General features: G+C 44.0%; 1 protein-coding gene across 2 annotated transcripts in view; it reads right to left on the bottom strand.

Moving 5' to 3' along the window:
• ROR1 (receptor tyrosine kinase like orphan receptor 1) overlaps positions 1 to 17885 on the bottom strand; it is a 467044-nt gene that overhangs the window by 203906 nt on the left and 245253 nt on the right. Inside the window, exon 2 of one of the 2 annotated variants that reach the window (XM_060206338.1) lies at positions 6406 to 6477. The exons of the other annotated variant lie outside the window; for it this stretch is intronic. Within the exon in view, the coding sequence (XP_060062321.1) occupies positions 6406 to 6477 (72 nt within the window). The remainder of the gene's footprint in view (positions 1 to 6405; positions 6478 to 17885) is intronic. 2 annotated transcript variants of the gene reach the window in all.

Here is a 17885-nt window from a genome sequence, read left to right as displayed (position 1 = left end):
GTCCAATAAGAAGATATTATCATCCAAGGTATAAAGAAATCATTAACAACAACAACAACAACAAAACAAACCAATTGGGAAAACTGGGCAAAAGATTTTAATGGACACTTCTCCAAAGAAGACATACAGATGACTGACAGCAATATGAAAGCATGTTCATAAACAATGATTATCAGGGAATGTAAATTAATGTCACAAGGAACAAATCAAGTTTTTATTTTTTAAAGGAACACATTTGAACAGTGTGTGGGTAAAAAGGAGATCTTATGCCTTATTCCTGAGACTGTAAATTGATGGAACCAATTTAGCAACCAGGATGGATGCACCTCAAAAAACTAAACATAGGGGAGTTGGGCGGTAGCGCAGCAGGTTAAGCGCAGGTGGTGCAAAGCACAAGGACCAGTGTAAGGATCCTGGTTCAAGCTCCTGGCTTCCTACCTGCAGGGGAGGCGCTTCACACGTGGTGAAGCTTTCTCTCCCCCTCTCTGTCTTCCCCTCCTCTCTCCATTTCTCTCTGTCCTATCCAGCAACAATGACATCAATAACAACAATAATAACTACAACAATAAAACAGGAAGGGCAACAAAAGAGAATAAATAAATATTTAAGAAAAACTAAACATAGGGGTGGAGTATAGATAGCATAATGGTTATACAAAAAGACTCTCATGCCTGTGGCTCCAAAATCCCAAGTTCAATCCCCCACACCACCATAAACCAGAGCTTAGCAGTGCTCTGGTTAAAAAAAAAAAAAATTAAAGGGAGTTGGGCGGTAGCACAGTGGGTTAAGCGCACATGGTGCAAAGCACAAGAACAGGCGAAAGGATCCAGTTCGAGCCCCCAGCTCCCCACCTGCAGGGGAGTCGCTCCACAGGCGGTGAAGCAGGTCTGCAGGTGTCTGTCTTTCTCTCCCCCTCTCTGTCTTCCCCTCCTCTCTCCATTTCTCTCTGTCCTATCCAACCAACAACAATGACATCAAGAACAACAATAATAACTACAACAATAAAACAACAAGGGCAAGAAAAGAGAAAATAAATAAATATAAAAAAATAAAAATAAAATAAAATAAAAACTAAACATAGATCCACTAAGTCCATTTCTGGGTACCTAATGAAGAATACAGAAGTCTTAACACCAATAGTTCTATGCAACCCCATGTTTCTTGTAGTGTTACTTACAACAGCTAGATCATGGAAGCCATTAAAATATTTATTGGCAGATTACTCCATAAAGAATACGCAGTACAGAGGGCTGGGTGGTAGCACAGCTAATTAAGTGCACATGGCATGAAGTGCAAGGACCAGGGTAAGAATCCTGGTTTGAGCCCCGGGCTCCCCACCAGCAGGGGGGTCGATTCACAAGTGGTGAAGCAGGTCTGCAGGGGTCTGTCTTTCTCCTTTCTCTCCCCCTCCTGTTTCCCTTCCCCTCTCCAATAGCAATAACAACAACAAAGGCAACAAAAATGGGGACTAAATGGCCTCCAGGAGCACTGGATTCATAGAGCGCAGCCCCAGTGATAATCCTGGAGGGAAAAAGAAAAAGAAAAAGAATATGCAGTACATGTAACAATTGAAATACTATTTACTTTAAAAGTAAAGATGGAATTTGCCATTCATGACAAGATGGAAAAAGGGGGATTACATAAAGTGAAATAAATGAAAAAGGAAAACGTGTACTGGGTGATCTCATCCATACATGCCATTCAGGGATATAAAATTGAGGAGCACAACAAAAAGAAGTGAGAACAGGATTAACATTGCCTGAGGGGGAAAGTGAGGAAGATATAAAAATAGTTGAGGGTTTCACCTTCCTGCTTATATGTCAAAATCTGCTTATCGGAACAACCTTAAAACCTGATGTTTATCCCCAAGAATTCTACCAAACAGCTACTAGGTTTGAAGACAGAGCACACAGACAGGTAAACTCTCAGGGACCTCAAACTCAAAAGGTCTGTTCTTTAGCTTGTCAAACAGCAGAGTTTCTCTCCAATCTCCACCCGTCTATTCTTGGCCCCTCCCTCATTGTCATTGCTTCAAGTACAAGAATAAGGAAGACTGATGGCGTTTGGACTAAGAATCAAGTGCCAAGGCCATTTATATTTACATATTTATTTATTTTTCTAACTATGTATATATCTTAGTTTCACCCCCCCCCCCTTTCTTTTCTTTGATCGAACAGCGAGAAACTGAGAGAAGGGGGAAGATAGAGAGGGAGAGAGAAGGACACTTACAGCCCCATTTCATCACTTGTGAAGCTTTCCCCGTCCAGGTGGAGAGCAGGGGTCTTGAAGCTGGGTCCTTGCACATGGTCATGTGTGTGCCACCACCTGGTCCCGCCAGTTCCATTTAGAGAAACTCTTTGTGACAAAGATAATTAAGTAATCGAGAGGAAAGAGGAGAGGAAGTCATCACTTCTGAATCAAAGAGCCCAGTCACGGAGGTTGATAATAAAGCTCTGAGCAAAGAAGCCGATTTAGGGCGCCGATTTAGGGCCAGCATGTATCTGCAACCTTGTAACCATGGCAGTATCGACCCGGAAAACACTGGGTAACATACTATTTCCCCATTCCACAGCAGGAGAACAAAAAGAAACCTGAGGTTAAGGTGACTCCAGTACTCACAGTCCTAAGTAGATGTGCTAAGAGCTACATTTAATAGAGAAAGCCAGCTCTTTATTTCTCAAAAAAAAAAGCAAGGGGGGGGGGAGCAAGTGGCCGTGTACCTGGTTGAGCGCACATGTTACAATGCGCAGGGATCCAGGTTCTAGACCCCAGTCCCCTCCTGAAGGGGGAAAGTGGTGAGGCAGGGCTGCAGGTGTCTCTCTGTCTTTCTTCCCTTTCCTCTTAATTTCTGAATGTTTCTATCAAATAAATAAAAGATAATAATTTTTTTTGAAAATCAAAAGTAAATAAAATAAAGTGGACCAAAACTACCCCCACATCTAGTCTGTCAGCACTGAGGACTATTTGCAGTTGGAAGCAGGTCTCTTTTTTTTTTTTTTTAAAGGAGAAGAATCCCTGCCTCCCTTTCAGCTACCTACCGGTGCAATTTCCAGTCCTTTATCCAAAAGAAACATTTGGCTTTCTATAGAAAACATCTGACACCTCATGTGACTGAAAATGGGAGAAGGGGAAAGAGGCCCTACTCATACCCCACCCTAGAGTTCCCCGCAAGGGAAGCTGAGGTTAGGCCCCTGTTGGTCCATTTATTTTAGAAGATACTTGGTTCTGAAGCATTTGTTTCACAAAAGAAACCCATTCCTCATAATTAGCTGCCTTCAAGGGCTCTTCCCTGGTGGCCTTGTCTCTTTTAAATTTCATTTCCTGTTGGAAAGGATAGACAGGTAGCTGGTTAATGCCAGCAGCTGGGCTCTTTTAACAGAAATCCAGAATCTGTGTGAGCCAAGGAGGGCTAAGTGAGTGGAACTGAGGAGCAGAAAGAGAAACAAAGATGCTGAAAGAAACCCAGTGGTGGATTTTCTTTTACTGCTTCTCTGTGTGAGAGAGCCTGTCCCACAGGAGGAAAGGCTATGAATGCCACGCAGATGTTGTAGTTAACTCCTGTATGGGACACAGAACCTGAGACCTTGGTGAGAATCATGAGGCGGTTTCCATTGATGCCCTTCAGTCAAGTCCTATGTGAGCTATGGTTGTCCATCTGCTTTGCTGCGCAGCATATAATGCACAGGACTGGAGTGAGGATCCCGGTTCGAGCCCCTGGCTCCCTCCCCACCTGCACCAGAATCGCTTCACAGGTGGTGAAGCAGGTCTGCAGGTGTCTATCTTTCTCTCCCCCTCTCTGTCTTCCCTTCCTCTCTCTGTTTCTCTCTGTCCTATCCAACATCAGCAACATCAATAACAACAACAATAATAACTACAACAACAATAAGAAAGGGAAACAAAAGGGAAATTAAATAAGCATAAAATTTTTAAAAATCTTAAAAAAAAAAAAAAGATACAGGTACCACACTAAGCAAGTGGCTAATACCAGGTATCCACATAGAGTCAGTTAAAAACTAGCTGGGATTGCAACCTCTATGAAAATATGAGAAGGGGAGTGTCCAGCAGTGGTGCAATTGGTTAAGTGCACATAGTACTAAGTGCAAGCGCCCTCATTTGAGCCCCCCTACCTACTCCCCACCTGCGGGGGGTGGGGGTGTCTTCACAGGCAGTGAAGCAGGTTTGCAGGTGTCTCTCTCTGTCTCTTCTCTCTCTCTTCTCTCTGTGCTATCCAATAAAATGTAAAAAATGGCTGCCAGGTACAGTGAGTTCATAGTGCTGCTGGCACCAAGTACCAGCGAGAACCCTGGAGGCAAAAAAAAAAGGAGGAGGAGAAGGAGAAAGTATGAGAACTAGGCTTCCTTTTTAGGATCTGGAAAAGGAGAATATCTTGTCATTTTGTACAGCTGAGTAGTATTCCACTGTGTATACAGACCACAATTTACTCAGCCACTCATCTGTTGTTGGACACTAATTATGCTGCTATGAATAGACAATTTTTTTTGTCTTCAGAGTTATTGCTGGGGCTCGGTGCCTGCACTATGAATCTACTACTTCTGGAGGCCATTTTTCCCATTGTGTTGACCTTGTTGTTGCTATTGTTATTGCTGCTGTTGATTAATAGGACAGAGATTAATTGAGAGAGGAGGAGAAAACAGAGAGGGGGAGAGAAAGATAGACACCTGCAGACCTGCTTCACCGCTCGTGAAGTGATCCCCCCTCCCTGTAGGCGAGGGGCCAGGGGCTTGAACTGATCCTTGCATTTAATGCCATGTAGGCTTAACCCAGTGAGCTACCGCCCGGCCCCCGAGTATACATTTTTTATGTACAAGAATCTATGCTATATTTTGTGATGAAGATAGAAAGGAAGGGGGTGGGGAGAGGAGGTGAAGCAACATAAGGATTATCCAAAAGAGTTTCATGCCTGAGCCTCCATAGACCCAGTACCACCATCAGCTAGAGCTGAGTATGCTGGTCTCTTTCTTTGTTATTCTCTCTCTCTTTCTGTATCTCTCTCTCTCTCTCCCTGTGTGTGTGTGTGTGTTTCTCTCTGTGTCTTTCAAAAATAAAATATTAGTATAAAGAAAAATATAAAAATATATTTTTTTAAATCCTGCCTCTAAGGATCTCCCAGGTTAATCGATGAGAAAGGCAGGTGTGTGCTTCACCATGGCATAAAAAAGAACGCCAAGTGAAGGGAAAAGGGCTATGAGAGAGCCCAAGAAGAAAAGCCATTTCCTGTTGCGTGATTTGATAAGACTGCGGTAAAGAGACTTTCTGCTCAGCCTTGAAGGAGAAGTAGTTTATTGTCCTGCAGAAGGGACGAAAAGGGGGTTGGCAAGCAAGGCACGGAAGTACAGGTGGAAGTGAATGGCACAGAATATAGAGCAAGAAGTCGAAATTTAGCTGACAAAACATAAAGGAATAAAGAAAGAAACAACAAGAAGGCTAGAGGGTCGGAGGCCGCAGACCAGATGGTGGTACACATCTGGTACATGGTACGAAGCACAAGAGCCCGCGCAAGGATCTGCACAAGGCCGACTAGAGTCCTTGGTTCCCCTACCTGTGGGGGGCGGGGCCGCTTCACAAGCAGTGAAGCAGGTCTGCAGGTGTCTCTTTGTCTCCCTCCTCTTTATCTCCCCCTCTCAATTTCTCTCTGTCTTATACAATAACATGGGGGAAAAAAAGGCTTCCAAGAGCAGTGAATTGGCAGTAAGCCCCAGCAATAACCATGGAGGCAAAAGCTGGGGCGGGGGGGGGGGGGGGGGGGGGAGAGAGGAGAAGGGGTCGGGGGAGCTAGAGGGTAAGGAGAGCTAGATTGCAGAGGCCTTGAAGGCACTCTGATGCACCGCTCAGAAGGTAGGACTCCATGGCCTAGCCAGTGCTTACCATATGGTAGAGCTTAATTAACACGGAGACGACCACATAGCAGGAAGCTGCCATCTGCACACACAGGCAATTACAAACATTCCAAATACTCTGCTCTGAACCCTGAAAGCACATCAAATACTCCCTGTAAAAGGTTACCAGGCAAACAGCTCAGACCAAGCCTGGTTCAGGTGGAATCCAATCCCCTAAATAAGATCCACTAGTTGCAATGTCAGGAAGGTCAGAAATGACTGTGTTCCACATCTTGAAGCACTTTTTTTTTTAAACCATGTGAAACATTTTCTAGCAAGAAGAGAAAGGGAAGAAGGAGGGGGAAAAAAGTCCCCCCAAAATCATAGAATTCCAAGTAGTTAAATGTTAAATGATCACAAAGTAAGCAAATCATTTATTTATGTCCCCACCTCCTTCTGGTGATCTCTAAAGCAATTCATTTCAAAGAAGCCCAGGCCAGGATTACAAGTGGTGTTTCAGCCTCCCCTCTCCAATTCCCTGTGTATCGCCCCCCTCCCCATCGTGTACCTTTGTCAAGTTCACTTGAAACGTTCCAGGATGAGGTAGGCACCAAGTCAGCAGTGACTGACAGCTCCGTTTCTAAAAAAAAAAAAAAAAAAAAAAAAAGGAAGGGTGGGGGAAGACAAGGGCATTATTAAATATAGTAACTTATGGGCTGTTAGAAACATTACAAGAGATTTCCAAGTACCCTGCCTTCTATGGGAGGCCAGTACAGTCCCACAGCTTATTAAACAGGAATGGCCGTTCTGCCTGCCAACCAATGGCGCCTGCGTTACAGACTGTCCAGAGAAATAGGCTGCAGGCCAGATTGGAAGTCTTTTTCTTTCCACCCCCCCCACCATGAAACACAGGCCCCCATATTAAAATGCCAATATTTTAGTAATGAAAAGTGAAAACTGCAGAAATAGCCAGATATGATTGATCATCAATTCTTTCCTCTGGTTGTTCGAAGACGAGTGTGAGACTCTCACAGTCAACACTCATCCCAGGAGGAAGAACAAGGTTGTTCCACTATGGTGTTCATGTGTGGCCATTTGTGAATTGGTAACATTTCTATTTGGAGAGACTCCTGTCTCTTTATTGACATTTTAGGCCAAGAGACAAGAAAGCTAAATATTTGTTGGTGAGAAACATTCGCAGTAGCGTAACTGCAAAGAGAATCTCCGTAACAACTGTGGTTGAAAGCAAACATGCTAATTAACTAACAGTCTAATGGCCCTGATACACTTGGAAAAATGTGAGACTCCGGGACCGGGTGGTGGCACACCTGGCTGAGCACACATGTTACAGTGCACAAGGACCCAGGTTCAAGCCCCCAGCCCCCACCTGCAGAAGATAAGCTTTGCAAGTGGTGAAACAGGGCTGCAGGTGTCTCTCTTTCTCACTCCCTCTATTTCGATTTCTGTCTGTCTCTACCCAATAAGTAGATAATAAAAAAAATTTTTTTAAGTAAGTCTCCTTAGTAATAAATGATGCTGTTTATGATCATTGCCCATTCACAACACAAACCTGTGAGCAAATAGGATCGTACTGATTCCCTTCAGACTTTGTCTAACACAACACACACACACACACACACACACACGCACACACACCACACACACACCTCTTTAATTCCAAATTGTATTGGGCTATTAGAAAACAAATGTCATGACATTTTCCTGTTTTTCTTTTTTCTTTCTTTTTATTTTGTTTTATTTTGCTTTCAGGGTTATTGCTGGGGTTCAATGTTGACGCTACGAATCCACTGCTCCTGGTGGCCAATTTTTTTTCTTTTCATTTTTTATTGGATAGGACAGAGAGAAATTTAGAGAGGAAGAGGAGATAGAGAGGGGGAGAGAAAGAGAGATGCCTGCAAACTTGTTTCACTGTGAAGCATTCCCTTTGCACATGGGAAGCTGGGGACTCGAACCCAGATCCTTTCGTGGATCCTATGTGCACTTAACCAGGTGTGTCACCGCCTGCCCCCCTATTTTCCTGTGTAAAAATGAGTCATGACGTTTCTGAAAACCCAGTAGGACCAGACAGGATCTCTTAGAGTCCAAAATACGGTGGTTAGATACGTAACACCCATGTTGTCAGCTGTTCTTCCTTCATTTTGATGCAGATAGCATCAATCCAGGGCCTCGGAGTCTTTTTATCAGAGTCCTTTTAGGCAGCCACTTGAAATGGATCTGTGTTAGGATGCCAGGTGAACTCTGGTCAGGGGAAAAGTTGGGATTCAAACCCAGAAGTGTCTGGCTCACCACCCAAACACCTCCCAGAAATCCACATTGCCTAATTATGCAGGCATGTATCTGGATTTGCCTTTCCCCTTACTTCTCTCTCTGGACATCTCTCCATCTAGATAAGCACACTTTCTACTTGCCTTTCCTTATTTACTGAATGGGGACAGTCTGCTACAAGGCCACCCAAACCATCACCAAGGAGCTCTGCTAAAGACAGGATGTTTATCCACGGAGAGCCTGCAGGTCTCAAGGTCTCTTGAAGTAGGCTTCAAGTTTGCCTACTGGACCCCAGATCAACCTGTCTCACATTAACAGAGACAAAAGGGCTGTTTGGTTTGTGCAGGTCACCCTGCCTCACCTCTTTCCTAGTCCTAGAAACAAGTGACAAAGAAAGTAAACAAATCCACAAACTCTCCCCATAGGACGTGGCCCAAGTAACCTCCTACATTCTGAGCCCCAAACAACATCTACACTTTTAAGAGGATTTCGAGTCAAACGGACAGAAAGGTAGGGAACTTAAAACCTAGAATTAAAAAAAAAAAAAAAAAAAATATATATATATATATATATATATATATATATATATATATATGGTACCCAAAAGAAAAGCTAGTAAAAGTAGGAAAGAAACTCACCAGAAAACCACCGTCAGGTGAAAGCAAGAAACCTCTTACCAAGCATGAGTCCCAGGAATGGATATCACATGCAGGTGATTTCACGAGGAAGAGCTAATTGTCTGCATTTTGGGGGTAGCGGGGACCAACACGTAAGATCCAACCACAGCTCCCCTCTGATCAAAACCCTGCTGCCACCCATCTGGGTTCTACGAGTGACAGCCTCTTGGTTGTAGTATTATAGACTATTGATTTGTCTTATAAATGGGTTCATCGAAGTGCTTCAATACAAGACTTTAAGGAGCTTGGGAATAGATGCTTCGCAGCCAATGAGGCAGTTCAGGCAAGGAAACAAAGAGCAGGGAAGCAGTGGGATTAAGACAGATCCTGACAGAATTTCCTTTCAATGTTTTTCATAGCTTCGTTTTACTACAGTTCACAGTGAAATTGCCAGAAATACAGGTTTTGTTTTACAGTATCAGTTTTATTCAAAGGAGGTCTCGAAACTTGACATCAGGCTCAACCTGACACTGTTGACTGGCTACGGAAGAAGGGCAAACGCTAGAAGAAGAAAGTTTTATAGCAAGTTGACTATATGTCATTTGGTTCTTTCTAATCTGAGTAGGAATTGCTGATTGAATGTAACTTGAGGGCTGATGACAAACAAATGGATTCTTGGCGTTGCTAACAGAGAAACCGTTCCCTATGTGTCCCTGGACACGAATTACCACTTGTTTCTGGGAATATGGCAAAGATAACCTCAATGTACATGTTCCTTGAATGAGTGCAAGATTCTGAGGAATTTTTCTCTCAGTCTCAAAGATCCATTCCTTTAGATAACCACATATTTAGTTCCTCAGATAAAATGAGAACACAAATAGATAATATATTTTAACACATATAACCGCCCTGAAAATCTTATCATTCAAGGCCAGATTTTTATACAAAAACAATTATTTTATGCTATTTCATTTGAAAATTTAATAACCTCCTTTCCTTTCCTTTTTCCTCAGAAAGGAAGTCTAGATCTTAAGTGAGAAAATTTGAACATATCTTTTTTTTTTATTTAAGAAAGGATTAATTAACAAAACCATAAGGTAGGAGGAGTACAACTCCACACAATTCCCACCACCCAATCTCCATAAACCCCCCCCTCCCCTGATAGCTTTCCCATTCTCTATCCCTCTGGGAGCATGGACCCAAGGTCATTGTGGGATGCAGAAGGTGGAAGGTCTGGCTTCTGTAATTGCTTCCCCGCTGAACATGGGCGTTGACTGGTCGGTCCATACTCCCAGTCTGCCTCTCTCTTTCCCTAGTAGGGTGTGTCTCTGGGGAAGCTGAGCTCCAGGACACATTGGTGGGGTGAACATATCTTAACTTGAATTCCACCAATTCCAGGGAATAGTAGCAGCTTGGGAGTCCGGCGGTAGTGCAGTGGGTTAAGCGCCCGTGGCGCAAAGTGCAAGGACTGGCTTAAAGATCCCGGGTTTGAGCCCCCGGCTCCCCACCTGTAGGGGAGTCGCTTCACAGGCGGTGAAGCAGGTCTGCAGGTGTTTATCTTTCTCTCCCCCTCCTCTCTCCATTTCTCTCTGTCCTAACGATGACGACATCATCAACAACAATAAATACAACAACAATGAAAAACAAGGGCAACAAAAATAAATAAATAATTAATTAATTAATTAAAAGAAATATAACCATCATATTTGACCTTGATCTCCACTGATGAGTTCAGCTCCTCTCTCATTCTCCTCATAATGACAAAGGATAAGACACTTAATGACAGGGTAAAAGACTCTGTATAAAATTGCTGTTGGGGCCAGGTGGTGGCACACCGGGCTGAGCGCAAGTATTATAATGCACAAGGACCCAGATTCAATCCCCCAGTCTCCACCTTCAGGAGGAAAGCTTTGCGAGTGGTTAAGTAATACTGCAGGTGTCTCTCAGTCTCCCTCCTTCTCTATCACCTTCTTGATTTCTGGCTGTCTCTCTCCAATAAATAAAAATAATAAATAAAATTGTTGTGGAAACAGGATATTCAGATGTGCTAATTAAAATACAATAGGATATTTAAATATATATATTAAAATACTAACTTCTGATTCTTACTCACTTGTTTTGGGTAAGACACTTAACATCTTTGGACCTCTTCTCGCTCCTCTCTATAAAAGCCATCTTACGGGAGTCGGGATGTAGCGCAGCAGGTTAAGTGCAGGTGGCACAAAGTGCAAGGACGGGCGTAAGGATCCCGGTTCGAGCCCCCGGCTCCCCACCTGCAGGGGAGTCGCTTCACAAGCGGTAAAGCAGGTCTGCAGGTGTCTGTCTTTCTCTCCCTCTCTCTGTCTTCCCCTCCTCTCTCCATTTCTCTCTGTTCTATCCAACACTGACGACGACAACAATAATAATAACTACAACAATAAAAAAAAAACAAGGGCAACAAAAGGGAATAAATAAATAAATAATTTTTTTTTAAAAAGTCATTTTACAGAACTGTAGTAAGGATTAAGTTAGAAAATGGACAAAGAAGGTTCTACATATACCCAGCATAGAAGATGGTTGGGATCTGTCTTTCCAGATAGAGTGAAAGACACAAAAAGTCTCTGGAAAGCAGACAGTAGCCGTCCTCTGTGGATATATCATCTTAGCAGTCAGTGTTTAGATTGAAATACCATATTCATAAGCTTTTAGAAGGACTATGTATTTCACATGCCTTACACATCTTAGCTAATCTTCTCATTTTGTGAGGTTTTCCTGAATTGGTCACCAATTCTCTAAGAACATAAGTGCTTGTATGTGGTGTTTTTATTCAAGTTAGGTAAATCAAGCATGTTTTAGAAAGCCCACACACTTATCTCTCCTCACTTCTGCAGGAGGGCAAAGCATTTTCCTCCAGTTAGATCAATAGCAGCTATTACCTGTGCAGTTTCTCTGATGATTGGCTTTCTGGCACTGATTCTGCAAGTCATAAGGGGTCTAGTAGTTAAGTCTGAACAATGGGACTGTTATTTGGAGAGAGGGGAGACAAGAAGACTTGAAACCTCCTCACTGATAAAACCCTGTGCTTTCCAAAATGATTACTTACTGGTTCATCTCAGCAGTTGACAGGTAAAGACCTAGTATTCACAAGATGCTGAAGCTCTTCCAAGAAGAGCCAGGCCATGCCACACCCTGATCCAGTGGTGCATAAGGTCACATAGGAACAACCAGCAGAGTCACATGGCTTGTAGCCAGTCCAGTGGACACAAAAGCAAAGTGTAAAGGCATAAGTGCTCACCCGGGGCTTTTGTTGATCAGTGTCACAGAGTCTCAGGACTTAATTATCAATTGCTCTTTGTTGCCATAGGATTTTGAAAGTGTTTCCCTTTGAAGGATGTTAGAGGTCATGGTAATACAGATGACAAGAGGCCAACAGTCTTTTTATGCTTCTCATGTGATACAATTTCTTTTATCTCTGCCCTTTTGGAGGTGTGGGCACCAGGGTTACTGCTGGGGCTCTGTGCCTGCACTATGACTATGCTGACCCTGGCAGCCACCTTTTTTTTTCCCTTTCCTTTTTTTTTTTTTAATTTTCCTTTTTGTTGACCTTTTTTTTTTTTTAATTGTTGTTGTAGTTAGTTTTTGTTGTTGATGTCCTCGTTGTTGGATAGGATAGAGAGAAATGGGGGGGGAGACAGAGAGGGGGAGAAAAAGACAGATACCTGCAGACCTGCTTCACTGCCTGTGAAGCAACTCCCCTGCAGGTGGGGAGTTGGGGGCTCGAATTGGGATCCTTATGCCGGTCCTTGCGCTTCGAGCCACATGCGCTTAACCCACAATGCCACCGCTTGACCTGCCCCTTTCCTTTTTCTTTAATAGAGGATGAGAGAGACATAGAGAGCAGAGACATCTGCAGTTCCTTTCCACCTCTTATGAAGCTTCCCTCTGCAGGTAAGGATACCCCAAACTTGGATCTTTCTCTTTTTTTAATTTTTGATTTATAGAATGGAAACACTGACAAGACTGACTATAGGATAAGAGAGGTACTAGATCATAGGATAAGAGGGGTACAATTCCTACCACCAGAACTCCGTATCCCAATCCCATCCTCTCCCAATAGCTAACCCTATCAAAGTAAGGACTACAAAAGCCGAATAAGGGGAAGGGATTGGTATACTTTAATGATGAGTCTTTATCAAGCCACCGTATCATCTGAGACCCTAGTCAGGGAGTCCTGGGTTCCCACACAGACATGATGGGCCTAGACCTCAAATAGATCCCTCTCTCCATTGTCACTGGTCATCTCCATCAGGAACAACGCAACAGACCCCTTTGTGGGCTCCTATCAACAGTGGTAGAGAATGTTCCAAAGGAAGGCTGGATAACATACTCTATCTACCACCTGAGGAAGATGGGTCCTGAAATTGGTGCAACTTGAAATGTTCCTACTCATGACCTTTTCTTTTTTAATAATTTTTTAAATATTTATTTTATTTATTTATTCCCTTTTGTTGCCCTTGTTGTTTTATTGTTGTTGTCATTGTTGGATAGGACAGAGAGAAATGGAGAGAGGGAGGGGAAGACAGAGAGGAGGAGAGAAAGATAGACACCTGCAGACCTGCTTCACCGCCTGTGAAGCGACTCCCCTGCAGGTGGGGAGCCGGGGTTCGAACCGGGATCCTTATGCCGGTCCTTGTGCTTTGCGCCACCTGTGCTTAGCCCACTTGCACTACAGCCTGACTCCCTTTTTTAATAATTTTTAAAATTTATTATTGGATAGAGACAGAGACTTGAGAGGGGAGGGAGGGAGAGAGAGAAGGAAAGAGACAGAGAGACACCTGCAATCCTGCTTCACCACTCATGAAGCTTTCCCCTTGCAGGTGGGGACCAGGGGTTTAAACCAGGGTCATTAAGCACTGTAATGTGAGTGCTTAACCAGTTGTGCCACCGCCTGTCCCCCCACCCCCAACCTGGATCTTTTCATTTGGTAATGTGTGTACTGTAACCTGGCCCCACAATCTCTTTCTTTTACACAGAAGAAAATGAGGCCCACAGTAGACACGTGACTTGCCAGATCTTAGAAATAAATGCTTGTTGCTTTCTCGCTGACTTGCTTTTTTGTTGTTGTTGTTGTTGTTAGCTTGTGGCCCTGACACCCCTAATACATGCCACCCATCCTTAGACGTCAAGTTCAAAAGAGGGACACAAGGAGTCCCCCCCAAATAGCACACCCAGTCACACAAAAGGGGCATGTTTCTTCTTCAGTAAAATAATGACTCTGTAGTCATTCTTGGGGAGAGGATATAGGAGGGAGGGAAGAGAAAGACATACATGCTGATTGATGGCTTCAGGGTCTCTGCTATGCCATGCTATCCGAGACAGCTGTTTTATAAAGGTGTTCAGCCTCGGCTTCACCCTCTCCCCAGGTTCTCAGTGGAGAAGAAACTCACCTACAGGTCAACCAGTGGAAAGTAGTAGCACTTTGCTCTTCTCAGAAGGACGGGTAGAATACAGTCCCTCTGGGGCTGGGTGGTGGTGCACCTGAGTGAGCACACGTATTACAGTGCACAAGGACCCGGGTTCGAGCCCCTTGTCCCCACCTGCAGTGGGAAAGCTTTGCGAGTGGTGATGCAGGGCTGCAGGTGTCTTTCTGTCTCTCTCTCTCTCTCTCTTTATCTCCCCTCCTCTGAATTTCTGGCTGTCTCTATCCAATAAATAAATAAAGATAAGAATAAAATAAAATAAAATAAAAAGAATATAATCCCTCTACAGCTCAAGGGCCACAGTCAGGCTGGGCATTGCTCCAGCCCAGGTTCACAATTACTGCATCTAGGATACGAAATAAAGGGTTCTTTCCGATCTGTCATCTCGGATACTTGCTGCAAGCAAGGACCTCTTTCATCTCATCCAGGATGCTTAGAATGGAGAATGACAGTGCTCGGGGTGTATATGGACCACACAGTCCTCTGAGACCTCCACTCTGAATTTCTGACGTGACTTGAAATGAGGTGACTGATATAGTCACAGAGGAAGAGAGTCAATCCAGTAGTCAGAAACTTCTGCTCCATTACCCAACCACACCAGCAGCAAGATACAGTGAGAAAAAAAAAAATCACCCTTGAAAAATATAACTCATAATGGCTTTTCAGACAGAACAAGCACTGCGCATGTGGCAAAGTAATTAGGTTGAAGCAATTCACATTTTCCCAAGGTCCGGGGTACTGTGCACACATCTGTGCAGCACTAAGGCTTGAAGCAGGGCTGCTTCTGCCGCTCAGCAACTTTCCCAGGAGTTATTTTCTCGTTCATCTATTTATTTATTTATTTATTTGATTTTGTTGCCCTTTTTAAAAAATTGTTTTAGTTATTATTGTTGGTATTGATGTCATCGTTGTTGGATAGGGCAGAGAGAAATGGAGAGAGGAGGGGAAGACAGAGGGGGAGAGAAAGACAGACACCTGCAGACCTGCTTCACCACTTGTGAAGCGACTCCCCTGCAGGTGGGGAGCCGGGGGCTCCAACTGGGATCCTTACACTGGTCCTTGCGCTTTGCGCCATGTGCGCTTAACCCGCTGCCCTACCACCCGACTCCCACGTTCATCTATTTTAGGGGGAGGAGAAATAGAAGGGGGAAGGACGAGCAGACTGGCCTTACCATCCACGGAGTTCCCCTGGTGCAGCACATGGTACTCCCTCCTATATGCTGGATGTTAAGGCCTGTGTCCTCTCAAATGAGCTAGCTCTCTCTGTCTCAGCCCCAACCCCTATTTTCACAGAGAAGGAATATGAAACAAAAAGACTCATTGGTTTTCTGGGGCTCTGCTCAGTAATCTTAGCAATTCCTGAAGGTGAGAACCATTGATTATTTCATTTTAATACTGACAAACCTGGGGTAGAGATACTAAGACATTTGCCTACTGGGGGGTGGGGTGGGGAAGGTGAGGTGGTGAAACCTGTACAGCCCAGCCGGAGGCAGAGCCAGAGTGTTTCCAACTATGACACACAGGGTTACCTGTGAAAAATAGGTCTACTTTCTCTCTGGTTTAAGTCCCTTCAGCCCCACAGGATCACCTGCAAAAACATAAAGAAAACTATTCTGCTTCCTATCAGGCCTGGCTTCAAAGCTAAAGAAAGGAGCTAAGACCACTACAGCAAAAAACAAAACAAAACAAAACAAACAAAAAAACCCCACCACACTTAAACATCCCCTCCTTTGAAAAAATGATTTCCCTTTTTAGATTTGCTAAATCATCTGAACAGATTAACACAGCTTTTGTAATTTTTTACTTTTTTCTGAAAAAAAAATTATATTCTTTATTTATTTATTGGATAGAAACAGCCAGGAGTCAAGAAGGGGAGGGAGGGGGGAGGGAGGGGAGGAGGGAGGGGAAGAGGGGGGGAAGAGAGAGAGAGAAACAGAGAGACACCCGCAGCAGCACTACTTCACCGTTTGCACAGCTTTCCTCCTGCAGATGGTGGTCAGGGGCTTGAACCCAGGTCCTTGCTCTAACCAGGTGCGCCACCACCTGGCCCCATGGCTCTTGTCTTTAAGAGTCAGGCGACACAGCATTACAATGACATTTACCTGAATGTGGTCTATATATTCTTGAAATGTTTCTTTTTTAAATTTTATTTATTTACACACAGAGAGAAACAACAGAGCACTGCTCAGCTCTGGTTTATGTTGGTGCGGGGGATTGAACCTGGGACTCAGGAGCATGAGAGCCTGTTTGCATAACCATTATGCTGTTTCCCCCACCCCGAAATGTTTCTTATTGAAAAATTACACATGGGATCTCACATGGAAATTTAGAGACACATAGACTCATTCATTCATACAAGATGTGTATTTGCACTATAAGAAGTGCATTAAAATAGCTTGACTCCTCTGCTAATTTTTTGCAAAAACTGAGTCTTGTGGTTACAGACAATTAATTGTGTGGGACACAAAAAAAACAGTAACTAACCAAAATGATCTCTCCATGCCACAAGCCATGACCCCAACTCCAACCCCAACTAAGCAAAAAAAAAAAAAAAAAACCTAGAAAATTGAGTAACGGATGAGAATGAAAACACAGTGCACAGCTGAGATTGAAAGAAAAAGAAATTCTTTTTTTCTTAATGTGCTTCTTTTTTTTAAGGTTGTTTTTAGTATTTATTTATCTCCTTTTGTTGCCCTTGTTGTTTTATTGTTGTAGTTACTGTTGCTGTTGTTATGCTGTCGTCGTCATTGTCCGATAGGACAGAGAGACATGGAGAGAGGGGGAGTCGGGGGATAGAGCAGCGGGTTAAGTGCAGGTGGCACAAAGCTCAAGGACCGGCATAAAGATCCCAGTTTGAGCCCCCAGCTCCCCACCTGCAGGGGGAATCGCTTCACAGGCGGTGAAGCAGGTCTGCAGGTATCTTTCTCTTCCCTTCCTCTTTCCATTTCCCTCTGTCCTATCCAACAACGATGACATAAAAAACAACTACAGGGAGCCGGGCGGTAGCGCAGCGGGTTAAGCGCAGGTGGCGCTAAGCGCAAGGACCGGCATGAGGATCCTGGTTCGAGCCCCCGGCTCCCCACCTGCAGGGGAGTCGCTTCACAGGCGGTAAAGCAGATCTGCAGGTGTCTGTCTTTCTCTCCCCCTCTCTGTCTTCCCCTCCTCTCTCCATTTCTCTCTGTCCTATCCAACGATGACGACATCAACTACAACAACAATAAAAAGACAACAAGGGCAACAAAAAAAAAAAGGAAGATAAAAAAAAAAAGAAAAAAAAAACAACTACAACAATAAAAAACAAGGGCAACAAAAGGGAGTAAATAAATAAATAAATAAATAGAAATGGAGAGAGGAGGGGGAGACAGAGAGGAAAGAAAGAAACCTACAGACCTGCTTCACCGCCTGTGAAGCGACTCCCCTGCAGGTGGGGAGCCAGGGGCTCAAGCCGGGATCCTTAGGCCGGTCCCTGCGCTTTGCTCCACGTGCGCTTAACCCGCTGCACCACCATCAGACTCCCAGTAAAGGAAATTCTTGGGAGCTAGGCGGTGGCTCACCCAGAGTGTACACATTACCATCCACAAGGACTCAGGTTTGAGCCCCTGCTCCCCCCTGTAGGGGAAAAGCTTTACAAATTGTGAAGTAGGTCTACAAGTCCCCTCCATCTTCCTTCATTCCTTCCTTTCTTT

The sequence above is a fragment of the Erinaceus europaeus genome, chromosome 13 (genome assembly GCF_950295315.1).
Source record: "Erinaceus europaeus chromosome 13, mEriEur2.1, whole genome shotgun sequence".
NCBI classification, from domain to species: domain Eukaryota; kingdom Metazoa; phylum Chordata; class Mammalia; order Eulipotyphla; family Erinaceidae; genus Erinaceus; species Erinaceus europaeus.
This window is presented reverse-complemented; position numbering and strand designations above follow the sequence as displayed.